The sequence below is a fragment of the Oryctolagus cuniculus genome, chromosome Y (assembly GCF_051225735.1).
Source record: "Oryctolagus cuniculus isolate XC-2025 breed Fujian yellow rabbit chromosome Y, ASM5122573v1, whole genome shotgun sequence".
NCBI classification, from domain to species: domain Eukaryota; kingdom Metazoa; phylum Chordata; class Mammalia; order Lagomorpha; family Leporidae; genus Oryctolagus; species Oryctolagus cuniculus.
The window spans coordinates 7,918,391-7,934,388 of record NC_142889.1 but is presented as its reverse complement, the minus strand read 5'-3'; the positions used below and the strand labels follow the sequence as shown (position 1 = coordinate 7,934,388).

The 15,998-nt window shown below is 39.2% G+C and overlaps 1 protein-coding gene across 50 annotated transcripts in view; it reads right to left on the bottom strand.

Annotated features, from left to right (window-relative positions):
* LOC149119196 (histone demethylase UTY-like) overlaps positions 1–15,998 on the bottom strand; it is a 218,001-nt gene that overhangs the window by 29,032 nt on the left and 172,971 nt on the right. For 47 of the 50 annotated variants that reach the window (XR_016228587.1, XR_016228588.1, XM_089325006.1 and 44 more), the window contains 3 exons: positions 15,137–15,251; positions 13,849–14,036; positions 13,031–13,172 (listed from right to left, as the gene is read on the bottom strand). Coding sequence is in view for 48 of the 50 variants with exons in the window: in XM_089325006.1 (XP_089181132.1) it covers positions 13,031–13,172; positions 13,849–14,036; positions 15,137–15,251 (445 nt within the window). In the remaining 2 variants the exon portion in view is untranslated. Of the gene's footprint in view, positions 1–13,026; positions 13,173–13,848; positions 14,037–15,136; positions 15,252–15,998 lie in introns of those variants that run through there. The other 3 variants (XM_089325042.1, XM_089325015.1, XM_089325041.1) reach the window with 1 other exon arrangement.

The window sequence follows — 15,998 nt, the reverse complement described above, 5'->3', positions numbered from 1 at the left end:
AGCCACCATCATCTTAAATCCTAAGCCAGAAAAAGATGCAGCATTGAAAGAGAATTACAGACCAATATCCCTGATGAACATAGATGCAAAAATAATCAATAAAATTCTGGCCAATAGAATGCAACAACACATTAGAAAGATTATCCACCCAGACCAAGTGGGAATTATCCCTGGTATGCAGGGATGGTTTAATGTGTGCAAGACAATCAATGTGATTCACCACATTAACAGACTGCAGAAGAAAAACCATATGATTATCTCAATAGACGCCGAGAAAACATTTGATAAAATGCAACACCCGTTCATGATGAAAACTCTAAGCAAACTGGGTATGGAAGGCACATTCCTCAATACAATCAAAGCAATCTATGAAAAACCCAAGGCCAACATCCTATTGAATGGGGAAAAGTTGGAAGCATTTCCACTGAGATCTGGTACCGGGATGTCCACTCTCACCACTGCTATTCAATATAGTTCTGGAAGTTCTAGCCAGGGCTATCAGGCAAGAAAAAGAAATTAAAGGGATACAAATTGGGAAGGAAGAACTCAAACTATCCCTCTTTGCAGATGATATGATTCTTTATTTAGGGGACTCAAACAGATTTTGGCAAAGTAGCATGGTATAAAGTCAATGCACAAAAATCAACAGTCTTTGTATACACAGGCAATGCCATGGTGAGGAAGAACTTCTAAGATCAATCCCATTCACAATAGCTACAAAAACAATCAAACATCTTGGAATAAATTTAACCAAGGACATTAAGGATCTCTACGATGAAAATTACAAAACCTTAAAGAAGAAATAAAAGAGGATACCAAAAAATGGAAAAATCGTCCATGCTCATGGATTGGAAGAATCAACATCATGAAAATTTCATTTCTCCCAAAAGCAATTTATAGATTCAACGCAATCCCAATCAAGATACCAAACACATTCTTCTCAGACCTGGAAAAAATGATGCTGAAATTCATATGGAGGCACAAGAGACCTCGAATAGCTAAAGCAATCTTGTACAACAAAAAGAAAGCTGGAGGCATCACAATACCAGATTTCAGGACATACTACAGGGCAGTTGTTATCAAAACAGCATGGTCCTGGTACAGAAACAGATGGATAGACCAATGGAACAGAACGGAAACACCAGAAATCAATCCAAACATCTACAGCCAACTCATAGTTGATCAAGGATCCAAAACCAATCCCTGGAGTAAGGACAGTCTATTCAATAAATGGTGCTGGGAAAATTGGATTTCCACGTGCAGAATCATGAAGCAAGACCCCTACCACTCACCTTACACAAAAATTCACTCAACATGGATTAAAGACCTAAATCTATGACCTGATACCATCAAATTATTAGAGAGCATTGGAAAAACCCTGCAAGATACAGGTACTGGCAATGACTTCTAGGAAAACACCCCAGTGGGCCGGCGCCGCGGCTCACTAGGCTAATCCTCCGCCTAGCGGCGCCGGCACACCGGGTTCTAGTCCCGGTCGGGGCGCCGGATTCTGTCCCGGTTGCCCCTCTTCCAGGCCAGCCCTCTGCTGTGGCCAGGGAGTGCAGTGGAGGATGGCCCAGGTGCTTGGGCCCTGCACCCCATGGGAGACCAGGAAAAAAGCACCTGGCTCCTGGCTCCTGCCATCGGATCAGCGCGGTGCGCCGGCCGCATCGCGCTGGCCGCGGTGGCCATTGGAGGGTGAACCAACGGCAAAGGAAGACCTTTCTCTCTGTCTCTCTCTCTCACTGTCCACTCTGCCTGTCAAAAAAAAAAAAAAAAAAAAAACACCCCAGAAGCACAGGCAGCCAAAGCCAAAATTAACATTGGGGATTGCATCAAATGAGAAGTTTCTGTACTGCAAAAGAAACAATCAGGAAAGTGAAGAGGCAACCAACAGAATGGGAAAATATATTTGCAAACTATGCAACTGATGAAGGGTTGAAAACCAGCATCTACAAAGAAGTCAAGAAACTCCACAACATCAAAACAAACAATTCACTTAAGAGATGGGCCAAGTACCTCAATAGACATTTTACAAAAGAGGAAATCCAAATGGCCAACAGGCACATGAAAAAATGTACAAGGTCACTAGCAATCAGGGAAACGCAAATCAAAACCACAATGAGGTTTCACCTCACCCCGGTTAGAATGGCTCACATACAGAAATCTACCAACAACAGATGCTGGCGAGGATGTGGGGAAAAAGGGACACTAACCCACTACTGGTGGGAATGCAATTGGTTAATCCACTATGGAAGTCAGTCTGGAGATTCCTCAGAAACCTGAAGATAACTCTACCATTCAACCCAGCCATCCCACTCCTTGGAATTTACCCAAAGGAGACGAAATTGGGAAACAAACAAACTGTCTACACATTAATGTTTATCGCAGCTCAATTCACAATAGCTAAGACCTGGAACCAACCCAAATGCCCATCAATGGTAGAGTGGATAAAGAAATTATGGAACATGTACTCTATAGAATACCTTACAGCAGTCAAAAACAATGAAACCCGGTCCTTTGTAACAAGATGGAGGAATTTGGAAAACATCATGCTGAGTGAATTAAGCCAGTCCCAAAGGGACAAATATCATATGTTCTCCCTGATCAGCGACAACTAACTGAGCACCAAAGGGGAAACTTGTTGAAATGAAATGGACACTATGAGAAACAGTGACTTGATCAGCTCTTGTCCTGAACGTTGATGTACAATGTAATACTTTATCTATTATAGTATTTTTTTTGTTCTAGTACTGTTGGTTGAACTCTGTAATTAACACACAAGTATTCTTAGGTGTTTAAATTTTAACTGAAAAGTGATCCCTGTTAGGAATTTGGAAAACATTATGCTGAGTGAAATAAGGCAATCCCAAAGGGACAAATACCACTTGTTCTCCTTGATAGGTGACAACTAACTGAGCACCAAAAAGGAACCCTGTTAAAGTGAAATGAACACTAGGAGAAACGGTGACTTGATCAGCCCTCACCCTGACTGTTGATGAGCAACTTAATATGTTATCCCTCCTAGTATTTTTGTTTGTTTGTTCTACTTAAAACTTTTGGTTTAATACTGTAATCAATACACAATTATTCTTAAGTGCTGAAACTTAACTGAAAAGTGATCACTGTTAAATGTAAGAGTTGAAATAAGAGAGGGAAGAGATGTGCAATTCGGGACATGCTCAAGCTGACTTACCAAAAACGGCAGAGTTAGAAACATACCAGGGGATTCCAATTCAATCCCATCAAGGTGGCATGTACCAATGCCATCTCACTAGTCCCAGTGATCAATTTCTGTTCACAATTGATCACACTGATAGGTCTAAGAGTCAAAGGGATCACATAAACAAGACTAGTGTCAGCAAATACTAGCTGATAGAATCAAAAAGGGAGAGAATGATCCAACATGGGAAGTGAGATACACAGCAGACTCATAGAATGGCAGATGTCCTAAACAGCACTGTGGCCTCATAATCAGCCCTTAAGGCATGCGGATCTGGCTGAAATGCCCATGAGAGTATTTCAGGCATGGAAAGCCAAGACACTCTGGCAAAAAAAAAAAAAAAAAAAAGAAGACCTAAATGGAAGATCTAAGCGAGTGAGATCCCAGTGGAAAGAACGAGTCATTGAAGAAAGAGGTACCTTTCTCTGAAGGGAGGAGAGAACTTCCACTTTTACCATGGCCTTGTCTAAATATTATCAGAGTCGGTGAACCCAGGGGGCTTCCATAGTCTTGGCAGTGCATGACAAGAGCCTCGGGTGATTACTGATGCCATAAACAAGAGTGTCAAGTTGTTAAGTCAACAACAGGAGTCACTTACTCCTCATGTAGGCTCTTTGTCCTTAGTGTGCTGTACATTGAGATTTAATGCTAAAACTAGTACTCAAACAGTATTTTTCACTTTATGTTTCTGTGTGGGAGCAAACTGTTGAAATCTTTACTTAATGTATGCTAAACTGATCTTCTGTATATAAAGAGAATTGAAAGTGAATCTTGATGTGAATGGAAGGGGAGAGGGAGTGGGAAAGGGGAGGTTGCAGGTGGGAGGGACGTTATTGGGGGGAATCCATAGTAATCAATAAGCTGTACTTTGGAAATTCATATTCATTAAATAAAAGTTAAAAAAAATAAAAATGTTATCTCAAAAAATGAAAAAAAAATGAAAAAGGGCCTTAAGGTGAGCAACCAGATTTACCAGGGTCATTAATTAAAATACTTGCTATTCATCCACTAAATGCAGACTGCTGTATCAGGAGACAGATAGATGCTAAAGAGAAAGAAAGACATTGCTAGTATACTAGCCATGAAGAAGCACAGAAATAGCCTTCTGTGCAGAGGATCACAGCAATTCTTTGCCACTTAACGACCTTGAAGCCAGTTACACAGGAGCTATTGAACACCTGGGCAAGAAGCCACCAGCACAACCATCTATTTAGCAGAAAACAAGGAGTATACATACACCAAATGCAATCCCTTTAGTCATGATGTCCACGAGAGGGCAATGGAGTAAGGGTGACGGGGAAGTTAGAGAATCCCACCAACTTTAGTCACATCAAAAATATATGCAGTGGGAGACCAGGATAAGTACGTGGCTCCTGCCATCGGATTGGCACGGTGCGCCGGCCGCAGCACACCAGCCGTGGCGGCCATTGGAGGGTGAACCAACGGCAAAGGAAGACCTTTCTCTGTCTGTCTCTCACTGTCCAGTCTGCCTGTCAAAAAAATTAAAAAAATAAAAAATAAATAAAATAAAATAAATTTAAAAAAATACATGCATCATTATCACCAACCACGAGGTCTTCACTAATGCTGATCTCAGCTGAGGAAGATGCACAAAGACACTATTCACCATTCCAAGTATCATTAATGATTGTCTCCAAACCTACAGATGAACATCTTTGCATACTAAAAGCAACTCAAAAGAGGCGATTACTACTTCAAATGTAAAGGTAGCAATATAAAGTTATACGAATCATGAAAATCCAGAAAATATTACACTGTAAAGGAAATTAATAATTTTCCAGTAACTGTTTATAGATAGATGGAAAATTATCTTGACAAAGACTTCAAAAATAATGCCACCAACAAAGCTCTGTTGGCTGAAAAACAACAGATAACTCAATGATATCAGGAAAACAATACTTGGAAAAATTTAATTTTTTTTTGACAGGCAGAGTGGACAGTGAGAGAGAGACAGAGAGAAAGGTCTTCCTTTTGCTGTTGGTTCACCCTGTAATGGCCGCTGTGGCCAGCACATTGCACTGATCCAAAACCAGGAGCCAGGTGCCTCCTCCTGGTCTCCCATGCGGGTGCAGGGCCCAAGGACCTGGGCCATCCTCCACTGCACTCCCGGGCCACAGCAGAGAGCTGGACTGGAAGAGGGGCAACCAGGACAGAATCTGGAGCCCCGACCAGGACTAGAACCTGGTATGCTGGCGCTGAAGGCAGAGGATTAGCCTAGTGAGCTGCAGCGCTGGCTGGAAAAATTGAGATTTTTAACAAAAAGAAACCACACACACACACACACATACACACACACACATATTTCATCAAACTCAGAAATTCTGGAAGCAAAGAACACAAATTCAAGAGATTCAACAGCAATTTTATTCAAGTAGAAGACTCAGTGAACTCAATATAGACCATTTCAAATATTCTAGTCAGACTAAAACATAAAAAAAATAAAAACATGGACAATATAGTGGTACAACTGGTTATGCCATTGCCTGTTATATATGAGTACCAGTTCTAGCTTTGACTGCTATACTTCTGAATCAAGTTCTCTGCAGACACGCCTGGGAAAGCAGGACAGGATGGTCTAAGAGTCTTTGCCACTCACATGGAAGATCCAGATAAATTTCAAAGGCTCCTAGCTTTCAGCCTGGCCAGCCTATGGCTCACTGTGGTGATGTGGGGAGTGAGTCAGAGAATGAAAGATCTCTCCTCCCAATCCCCCCCCACCTGTGTGTGTGTGTGTGTGTGTGTGTGTGTAACTCTGCTTTTCAATTAAAGAAATATTCAAAAAAAAAGTTTTGTGAGATTTATGGAATAGGCAAATGCAACAGTGTAAAAACATTTAAAGTCAACAAGGGAAAAAGCAAAAGGAGCAGGAAGCTTATTCAAAGAAATGTGAGGGACTGGCATTTTGACATAGCAGGTGAAGCCACTGACTTCAATACCAGCATCCCAAACGGGCACCAACTTCCTGCTAATGGCAAAGGAAAAGCAGAGGAAGTTGGTTAAGAGTTTGGGCAACCAACACCCACATGGGGACCTGAATGAAGCTCCTAGCTCTTGCTTCTGTCTAGCCAAGCCCACACCACTGGGACCATATGGTAAGTTTTATCTTTCTCTCTCTAAAGATCTCTCTTATATATAACTCTTTCAAATAATTAAATGTCCTAAAAAATGCAAAGGGGGCTGATGGTATGGCAAAGGTTAAGCTGCCACCTGCAACAGCAGCATCCCATATACACGATGGTTCAAATGCCAGCTGCACCATCTTCAATCTGACTCCAGAATAATATTCCCAGGAAGACAGCAGAAAATGATCCTGAATATCTGAGGCCCTGACACACATCTGGAAGATGTGGATTGAGTTCCTAGCTTCTGGCTTTGGCCTGCCCCAGCCCTGGTTGCTGTGGCAATTTGGGGAATGCACCAGTGTAGGAAAGATCTCACTTTGTTTCTGTAACTAAATCTTTAAAGAGAAGGGACAGGAGAGGGTGGCAGTAAGGACGGAAGGCAGGAAGACAAAACCTTATCCAAACTCACTATATTCAGATGACACTCAAGACAATAAAGGAGCCACAATAGGAAAAGTGATATTCATAGTAACATTATAATCAAATTGTCTAATATGAAAACAAAAGCACTTTTGAAAGCAACAAAAGAAAAGCTAGAAATCAGATATAAAGGGAACCCTATCAAAATAATGGTAGAATTCTCAGAAGAAATCTTGTAAGCCAGAAAACTATGATGACATAATCAAAGTAATGAGAGAAAGTAATTCCTTTCCAAGAATATCACATCTAACAAAAATTATCCTGAAAAATAAACAAGAGTAAGCTTCTCAGACAAAAAAGAGGAGTTTATCACCTCTAGATCCATGTCAGAAGGAAATGTATGAAAGTTCTAAAAATCAAAATGAATACTTGGCCACAGTAAGACAAAAAGCATATGAAAGATAAATTTCTCTGGCGAATATAAACATAAGGACATATATAAATTAATGAAACACTGTAATCAATATTGGTGTTAATCTTAATACAAAGCAATAGACATTTCTTAAACTATACAATCCAAGAAGATGCAAACTATAAGAACATCAATGTGAAGTATAATGGTTTTGTACTTAATTGAAATTTTATTCAATTCAAACAGATATGTCCAAGTATACTATATTTTATGAAGTGTAACCACAGTGAAAATTCCTACCAATAATACATGTAAGATAAAAAGAAGAAACTTAAATGAGTATTTTTAAAACTAAATCAAGTAACAAAAGAAGACTACAGATTCAGAAATACCCAAAACTACAACTTAAACAGAAAATAGTGAACAAATGGCAACATTTTTTTTTTGACAGGCAGAGTGGACAGTGAGAGACAGAGAGAAAGGTTTTCCTTTGCCGTTGATTCACCCTCCAATGGCCACTGCGGCCGGTGCACCGCGCTAATCCAAAGCCAGAAGTCAGGGGCTTCTCTTGGTCTCTCATGTGGGTGCAGGGCCCAAGCACTTGGGCCATCGTCCACTGCTTCCTGGGCCACAGAAGAGAGCTGGACTGGAAGAGGAGCGACCAGGACAGAATCCAGTGCCCTGACTGGGACTAGAACGCAGAGTGCCGACACCACAGGCGGAGGATTAACCTAGTGAGCCACGGCGCTGGCCACAAATGGCAATTTTAAGTCCTCAATTATCAAAACTTGCTTAAACATAAATGGGTTAAAATAATCAAACAAAAAGCACATAGTGGCTAAAAAAATTTAAGGATAACACCGAGCAGTATTCCCTCTGCAAGGTACTCATTTAAAGAAAACACATACACTGTAAATGAAAGCTTGGAAAAAGATATTGCATACAAGTCATAACTGAAAAACAGCAGAGATGGCTACTGTTAGAGAAAATTTTTCTAAGGTCATTATATGGTAATAAAGTCTTTTAAAGTAAATACTGACAGATCAGAAGGGAGAAATAAATAGCAATATGGTAACAGTATAACACTTCAATACCCTAGTGATAATAATTAATAGAACAGGCACACACAAGTCAACACAGAACTGATTTGAATTATATATGAAATTAAGTAGATATAAGAGAAGAATTTTCATTCTACTCAACTACACACACAATGTACTTACCATATATTACATGTCAGTCACACAGAAAGTACTCAGAAATTTAAGAAAACAGAAATAATTTTAAGAATCCTTTCTGGGGGATGGGGTTGTAAGAGAAGTAGGCTGAACCTCCACCTGTGGCACTGGCACCCAATATTGGCACATGTTTGTGTACTGGCTGCTCCTCTTCCAATCTGGGTCTCTGTAATAGCCTGAGAAAGTAACAGAAGATGGTCCAAATCCTCGGGTCCCTGAACCCATGTGGAAGACCAGCAGGAAGCCCCTGGCTCCTGAATTGAGATAGTCCATCTCCAGCTGTTGCAGCCATTTGGGGAGTGAACCAACAGATGGAAAACCTTTCTCTCTGTCTCTCCCTCTCTCGGTCTATAACTCTAACTCTAGAATAGAATAGAATAGAATAGAATAGAATAGAATAGAATAGAATAGAATAGAATAGAATAGATAGTCCTTTCTGATCACAAGGGAATGAAACTAGAAATATAAACATCAATAATACTGTAATTTTCCAAATATATAAAACTTAGGCAAAATTTCCAAAAATATCCCTGGGTCAAACAGAAAATTAGAGGGAAATTATAAGTTTTAAACAAAAACACAATCAACCTAAACCCGCAGAAGACATCCAAAGTAGGAGAAGTTAACTCAATAAACATACCTATCTTTAAAATGAGGAAAAATTTAAATATTTTAATCTTATACTTCATGGAGCAAAGTCCAAAATTAACAGGTTTAAAGAAACAATAAAATTAGATCTTATATAAATCATATAAAGAACAGAATTTTTTACAATCAAAAGTTGGTTTTTGTTACATAAATTAATATTAACAAGTTAAAAAAACTCAAGTTAAAAAAAGAAAGAGAAGGCGGGCGCCGAGGCTCACTAGGCTAATCCTCCGCCTGTGGCGCTGGCACACTGGTTCTAGTCCCGGTCGGGGTGCCGGATTCTGTCCCAGTTGCCCCTCTTCCAGGGCAGTTCTCTGTTGTGGCCCAGGAGTGCAATGCATGATGGCCCAAGTCCTTGGGCCCTGCACCCCATGGGAGACCAGGATAAGTACCTGGCTCCTGCCAACAGATCAGCACGGTACGCCAGCCACAGCGCGCCGGCTGTGGCGGCCATTGGAGGGTGAACCAACGGCAAAGGAAAACCTTTCTCTCTGTCTCTCTCTCTCTCACTGTCTACTCTGCCTGTCAAAAAAAAAAAAAAGAGAGAGAGAGAGAGAGAAGACATTACAACATATGTTCAGAATTTTAGAAAAATCAAAGAGACTATTATGAATTGTTATGAATAATAATGCCAAAAAATGGGTTTCTAGAAAAAATGTACAAATTCTGAGAACCAACTTCTTACCAAGTCTGCATCAAGAAAAAGAAGCCTGAACAAATCAAACTAGGAAAACTGAATCAGCAATCAAAAACAGACATATTTGCCAAGAATATGCAATGGGGAAAGAAAATGTCTTTATAATTGGCATTGGAGAATCTGCATAGTTTCCCACAGAATTTTTTTTTTTTTTTTTTTTTTACAGGCAGAGTGGACAATGAATGAGAGAGAGAGAGAGAGAGAGAGAGAGAGAGAGAGAGAAAGGTCTTCCTTTTGCCATTGGTTCACCCTCCAATGGCTGCCACGGCCGGCGCACCGCACCTATCCGAAGGCAGGAGCCAAGTGCTTTTCCTAGTCTCCCATGGGGTGCAGGGCCCAAGTACTTGGGCCATCCTCCACTCCACTCCCGGGCCACATCAGAGAGTTGGCCTGGAAGAGGGGCAACCGGGACAGAATCCGGTGCCCCGACCGGGACTAGAACCCGGTGTGCCGGCACCACTAGGCAGAGGATTAGCCTATTGAGCCCCGGCGCCAGCCCACACAGAATATTAAGACTGGATCATTCTTTACTGTCATACATAAAAATCAACTTAAAATAGAATAAAAGGTGAAACAAATGACCTGAAATTTTAGAAGTACTAGAGGAAAATACAGTGTAAAAGCTTCTTGACACTAAGTAATGCTTTCTTAGAGGCAATTCCAAAAATTTAAGCAATAAATCAAATATAACCAAACTGGTTTATACCAAACTGAAAAGCTGCACATCAAGGACCAATATTGTAACAGCAGGGTGAGCCACCACTTCAGCCACGATATCCTATTGAAAGTTCAAGGTTCAAATTCTGATCCAAGTTACTGCTATCAACTGGGAAGGCAGCACATGAAGACTCATGTACTTGGATCTCTGCCATCTACAAGGAAGACTTGGATGGAATTCCTGGCTCTTGCCTTCAGCCTGGCACAGCTTCAGTTGATGTGAGCATTTAGGGAGCACATCAGCATATGGAAGTTTCTGTCTCTCCCTTTCTGTCACTCTACCTTTTAAATAAATAACAAGAAGATAATATAATAAATATGTAAAGGCCGGCGCCGTGGCTCAATAGGCTAATCCTCCACCTTGCGGCGCCGGCACACCGGGTTCTAGTCCCGGTCGGGGCGCCGGATTCTGTCCCGGTTGCCCCTCTTCCAGGCCAGCTCTCTGCTATGGCCAGGGAGTGCAGTGGAGGATGGCCCAGGTGCTTGGGCCCTGCACCCCATGGGAGACCAGGAAAAGCACCTGGCTCCTGGCTCCTGCCATCGGATCAGCACGGTGCGCCGGCTGCAGCGGCGGCCATTGGAGGGTGAACCAACGGCAAAGGAAGACCTTTCTCTCTCTGTCTCTCTCTCTCACTGTCCACTCTGCCTGTCAAAAATAAAAAAATAAATAAATAAATAAATAAAATAAATAAATAAATATGTAAGAAATCAGTGCGAATTCACTAGCAAAGAATGAAATAATCAGCTTTTAAAATTAGAAAAGGTGGGGGAGAGTACACTGTGGCATAGCAGGTAAAGCTGCTGCCTGCAGTGCCAGCATCCCATATGGGCACCGGTTCAAGTCCCAGCTATTCCACTTCCCATGCAGCTCTCTGCTATGCCCTGGAAGACAGAAGATGGCCTAAGCCCTTGGGCCCCTGCTTCTGTGTGGGAGACCTGGAAAAAAGCCCGGATAGGCCCAGTTCTATTGAAGCCATCTGGGGAGTGAAGCAGCAGATGGAAGACAGCTCCCTCTCTCTCTCTCTCCCTCTCTCTCTCTGCCTCTCTGTAACTCACTCTTTCAAGTAAAACAAATAAATCTTTAAAAGAAGATACACAAATGGCTAGCAAATTGATGCAAAAATGCTGAATATCATTAACATAAGGAAATCAAAATTACAATGAGGTATCATTTTGCACCTATTAGATTAGCTATTACCAAAAACACGAAAGAAAGGAACCTGCTTTTAGCTTGGTTGCCTTGACATCTGCATCCTGCAAGGGAGTAACTGACTTTGATTCTTAGCTCTGGTCCCTGATATCCAAATGCAGACTACAGGAAGCAGTAGTGATGGCTGAAGTTATTTGTTCTTCCCACCTATCCAGAAGACTTGGACTGAGTTTCTGGCTTCTGGTTTGTAGGCATTTGGGGAAAAAACTAACGGATGGGACATTCACACTTGTATATCTCTCTCAAAAACAAAAACAAAACACAAACAAGCAAACAAAAAAACAAAATCAATGCGGCAATGATGACAGAAGGAAACACTATTATTTATAATGTAAATATTATAGTTATGACAGAAAATAGTATGGAGGCTTCAAATTACTGATCCTACTATTTGCTCTATAACACAAAGGAAATAACAGTATGTTGAAAGAGTATCTGCACTCTCATATTTATTCCTTCATTATTTGCAATATTCAAGTATAAAAATAGCCTAATTGTCCACTGATATAGGAAGAAAATGTCTCTCAACTAACTTGCACTCACACACTGTGTACACTTTTGAGTGTTCATAAAATTACAATTTGGTTGAATCTGGATGGTACTACAATAAGAAAAGTAAGCCAGATGCAGAAGGATTTAAATTTGTTTTGAAAAATCTCACATATTGAGTTTCTCTGAAATCTAAAAATCTAAAAGTGTTAAACTCACAGAAGCAGAGAATGCCAACTACAGAATGCTGATACAGAAGCACAGAAGCATGGAATGGTGATTATCAGAAATGTAGATGAGGGAAATATGAGAATACCTGAGTCAAAAGTAAACAAGTTGAAGTACACATGATAAAGTTTGAAAGCGTAATATATTAGCATGATGTTAATAGTTAAAAACATTATCTTGTACGCTTGAAAATAAAGAGGTCAATGTTCTTACCACACATATAATTGATATGATGAACACATTAACCCGACAGTATTTCATAATGCAGACAAGATACCAAATCATCGAGGTGTATAGTTTAAATACTAAGATTTTTAATCATAAACAACAGTTTTGAATACAGTTGGGAAAAAATAAACAACTTAAAACAATTTAAGGTAAAAAGCTAATATAAGCTGTACTGAGAAAAGACTTTTATCAGAGTGCAAGGAAAAATACAAATTTGTGAATTATTGTTATCATGTCTGCCTATACTTATTTCTATAATATATAGGGTGCTTCCTAGAAAGGGAGAAATATTTTAATATCTTCTATTTAAGATTTCACAGGTCTCTTGGACAAATCTAATTTCAACATAATTATCACATTGAATAGTAAACTTATCCTTCCCAACTCCTCAAAAGACAGAATATGGCATTAAAAAAAAAAAAAAAAAAAACACTTACTTAATCATTTCAAAAAGCTTTGGATCTGAGACTTTAATATTTCGTGCTATATTCCAAGAGAGATGAACCATAGGTACTACTGACTTTACACTTTGTAATTTGTTCCATTCATACCTTTCCACTGCCAATTTATACTGGCAGGCTGGAAGAAAACAAAATCATAAAGTAACACAACTATATGGAGATAAACATATCAGGTAAAAATATGCATATGCTGAAAACACAAAGTTGTATAAGGACACTGTGATTTTAAGAAAATTTATCATGTAAATAATACTAGAAATTTGTCAGTTCTTATACTAGATTCTTTTCATTCTTCATCCAATTTCTTTCTTCAAAGCCTTTTTGATTTTCTAAAACTCATTTTTAAAATAAAAAAACAGGCCCTGAGAGTTTTAATACATTAGTCCAATAAATTTAACAATATTTAGCCAATGTCTACTACAGGAATTTCTGACTCTCTAAGCATATTCTTTACCTTAGATATATTAAATAATTTGATGTACTAGGGATGGCAAAGCAATATATCACATCCAACAAAAATTCTGAAGAATATCTCTAGTGGTTTACTACATTATAAACAATTTCCTTTACAGCATCCTAAAATACCAAAAATATATCTTCTATGCTAAAAGAAAACATTGTTTGCTTAAATCTCTGTTCTGCATTGTCATATCATAAAGATTAATAATTACTGTACTAATAACTGAAATTTTTTCCTAGAGCAAATATTCCCTGTATTTTCAGAGAATCAGTTCCTAATTGAAAAATAAAACCTTTAGGAATAATTCTTTAGGAAATAAAATCTGCATTAGTACCTGTAAGAGGACCAACATTCCAGGCAATGTTGTTGCACCAGCCAATAGCTTGAACCCAATGCACAGTGCCTGCATTAATCCACACTAAATCTCCAGGCCGCTGAATAAATCTATACACAGGAACATTTGCTTCATAAAGATCTTCAAGATTGGGCCACCATGAACTCATGAGAAAATTCAAGTTATTTCTTTAAAAAAAAAAAAAAGAATGGACTGAATTTTTAATGTCTCATTAGAGAGGAAGATAATATCAAAAAATTTTAAAAATGTTCTCAGTACTTTTTTCTTTTAAAACACTACTTAGCTAAAGCAATGTAACAAGAATTGTATCTTTCAAAAGTGAAGAATTCAATATGGACCTGTAGAGCCTAAAGATAATTTCAGATGAGTATTTGTTGATTTATCCAAAAATCACCTAAACTTACTGCTCAAAAGTCTGAAAGTTAAAGTCTGGAGTTAATTTTAAATACACTGATTACCAACTGTATTTCAATAAGGGACATTTTGATCCATTCGGTCTTTCCAAATAATCTTTTAATATTTAAGGATCCCCACCCCACCCAAAATAAACCAAAGGATGTTATTTATGAAGTCACTTAAATTCTTCACCAGAATCACTGTGGTAGATGTTAGAATCAGGACATCTCCTTAATTCCTGAGGACAAAATAGAAGCTAGAAATCATCCTTTACTGCTGTTCAGAATTCTAAGAGGGAAAGGAGATAAGGGACAGTTATCTGTTACCAAAAGAACTCACAGACACATGGATTCACCTATGAAGTTTTAAGTAGATTCATTTCCTATCATCTCAATTCATAGCAATTATATTTACAGACCAGTATCATAATGTCTTTTCTTTTTTGTAATATGTATTTATTTGAAAGTCAGAGAGAGAGAGAAAGAGTGAAGGAAAGAGTAAAAGAGAGAGAGAGAGAAAGAAAGAGAGAGAAAGCAATCTTTCATTAGCTGCTTCACTACCTAAATGGCCACAATGGGCTGGACAAAGTCAAAGTCAGGAGTCATTCCCTTGTGGATGTAAGTGCCCAAGCACCTTGGCCATGCCAATATAGGATGCTGACATTGCAGGCAATGGTTTAACTATTCCCAACACTGACCCCTATAGACAAAATCTTTTATTACATGTTCCAAGAAAGATAAAAGATAGAAAATCAAATCATGGAAAACAAAATTTCTATTGATTAAAAGATGGTAACTATATTATAAACTCATTGGGGTTTACCTTTACAATAGCTTTTCTTGTAATTTTTATGTTTAGTTCAGAAACTTACTTTTCACAAAAATCATTGAGAACACCCCAATAATCTTCAGGCACAACAAACCATTCACAATCACCTGGTCCAATATTTATATTAACAGAGCAGAAGTTATTATTTTCTTGGTGACCTGGAAAGCAAAAGGAAAGGGTAGTCATGATCATACCACAAATTAAAGCCTTTAAGTTAATGGATGGATTTATAAACAGAGTTATAAACAGATACATAAAAAAGAAAGAGACTCTTGAATTCTGAAAGGAAATGCAAAACACGTTATTAATTAACATTATTATTACTTCACTCTCCTCAAAAACAGTATCAGAAAATTAACACAGAATTAGTATTTAAAATGTAACTGGAGTCTCCAGGTCCTATAAAACTACAATCTGATGTTATGTATAATGTATATGCTTGTAACTCTTCCATCTAATATAAGTGAATGGCAGTGTCCATAACAAAGTGTATTAACAATTAAAATCACTGGCCGGCACTGTGGCTCAATAGGCTAATCCTCCACCTGTGACGCCAGCACACCGGGTTCTAGTCCCAGTCAGGGCACTGGATTCTGTCCCGGTCACTCCTCTTCCAGTACAGCTCTCTGCTGTGGCCCGGGAGTGCAATGGAGGATGGCCCAGGTCCTTGGGTCCTGCACCCGCATGGAAGCCAGGAGAAGCACCTGACTCCTGGCTTTGGATCAATGAGGTGCGCCAGCCGTAGCGCACCTGCCACAGTGGCCACTGTGGGTTGAACCAACAGAAAAGGAAGACCTTTTTCTCTGTTTCTCTCTCTCACTGTCCACTCTGCCTGTCAAAAAAAAATAATTAAAATCAAACATACTCTGACACTATGCACAATGCTCACAACTGGAGTAAGAGGT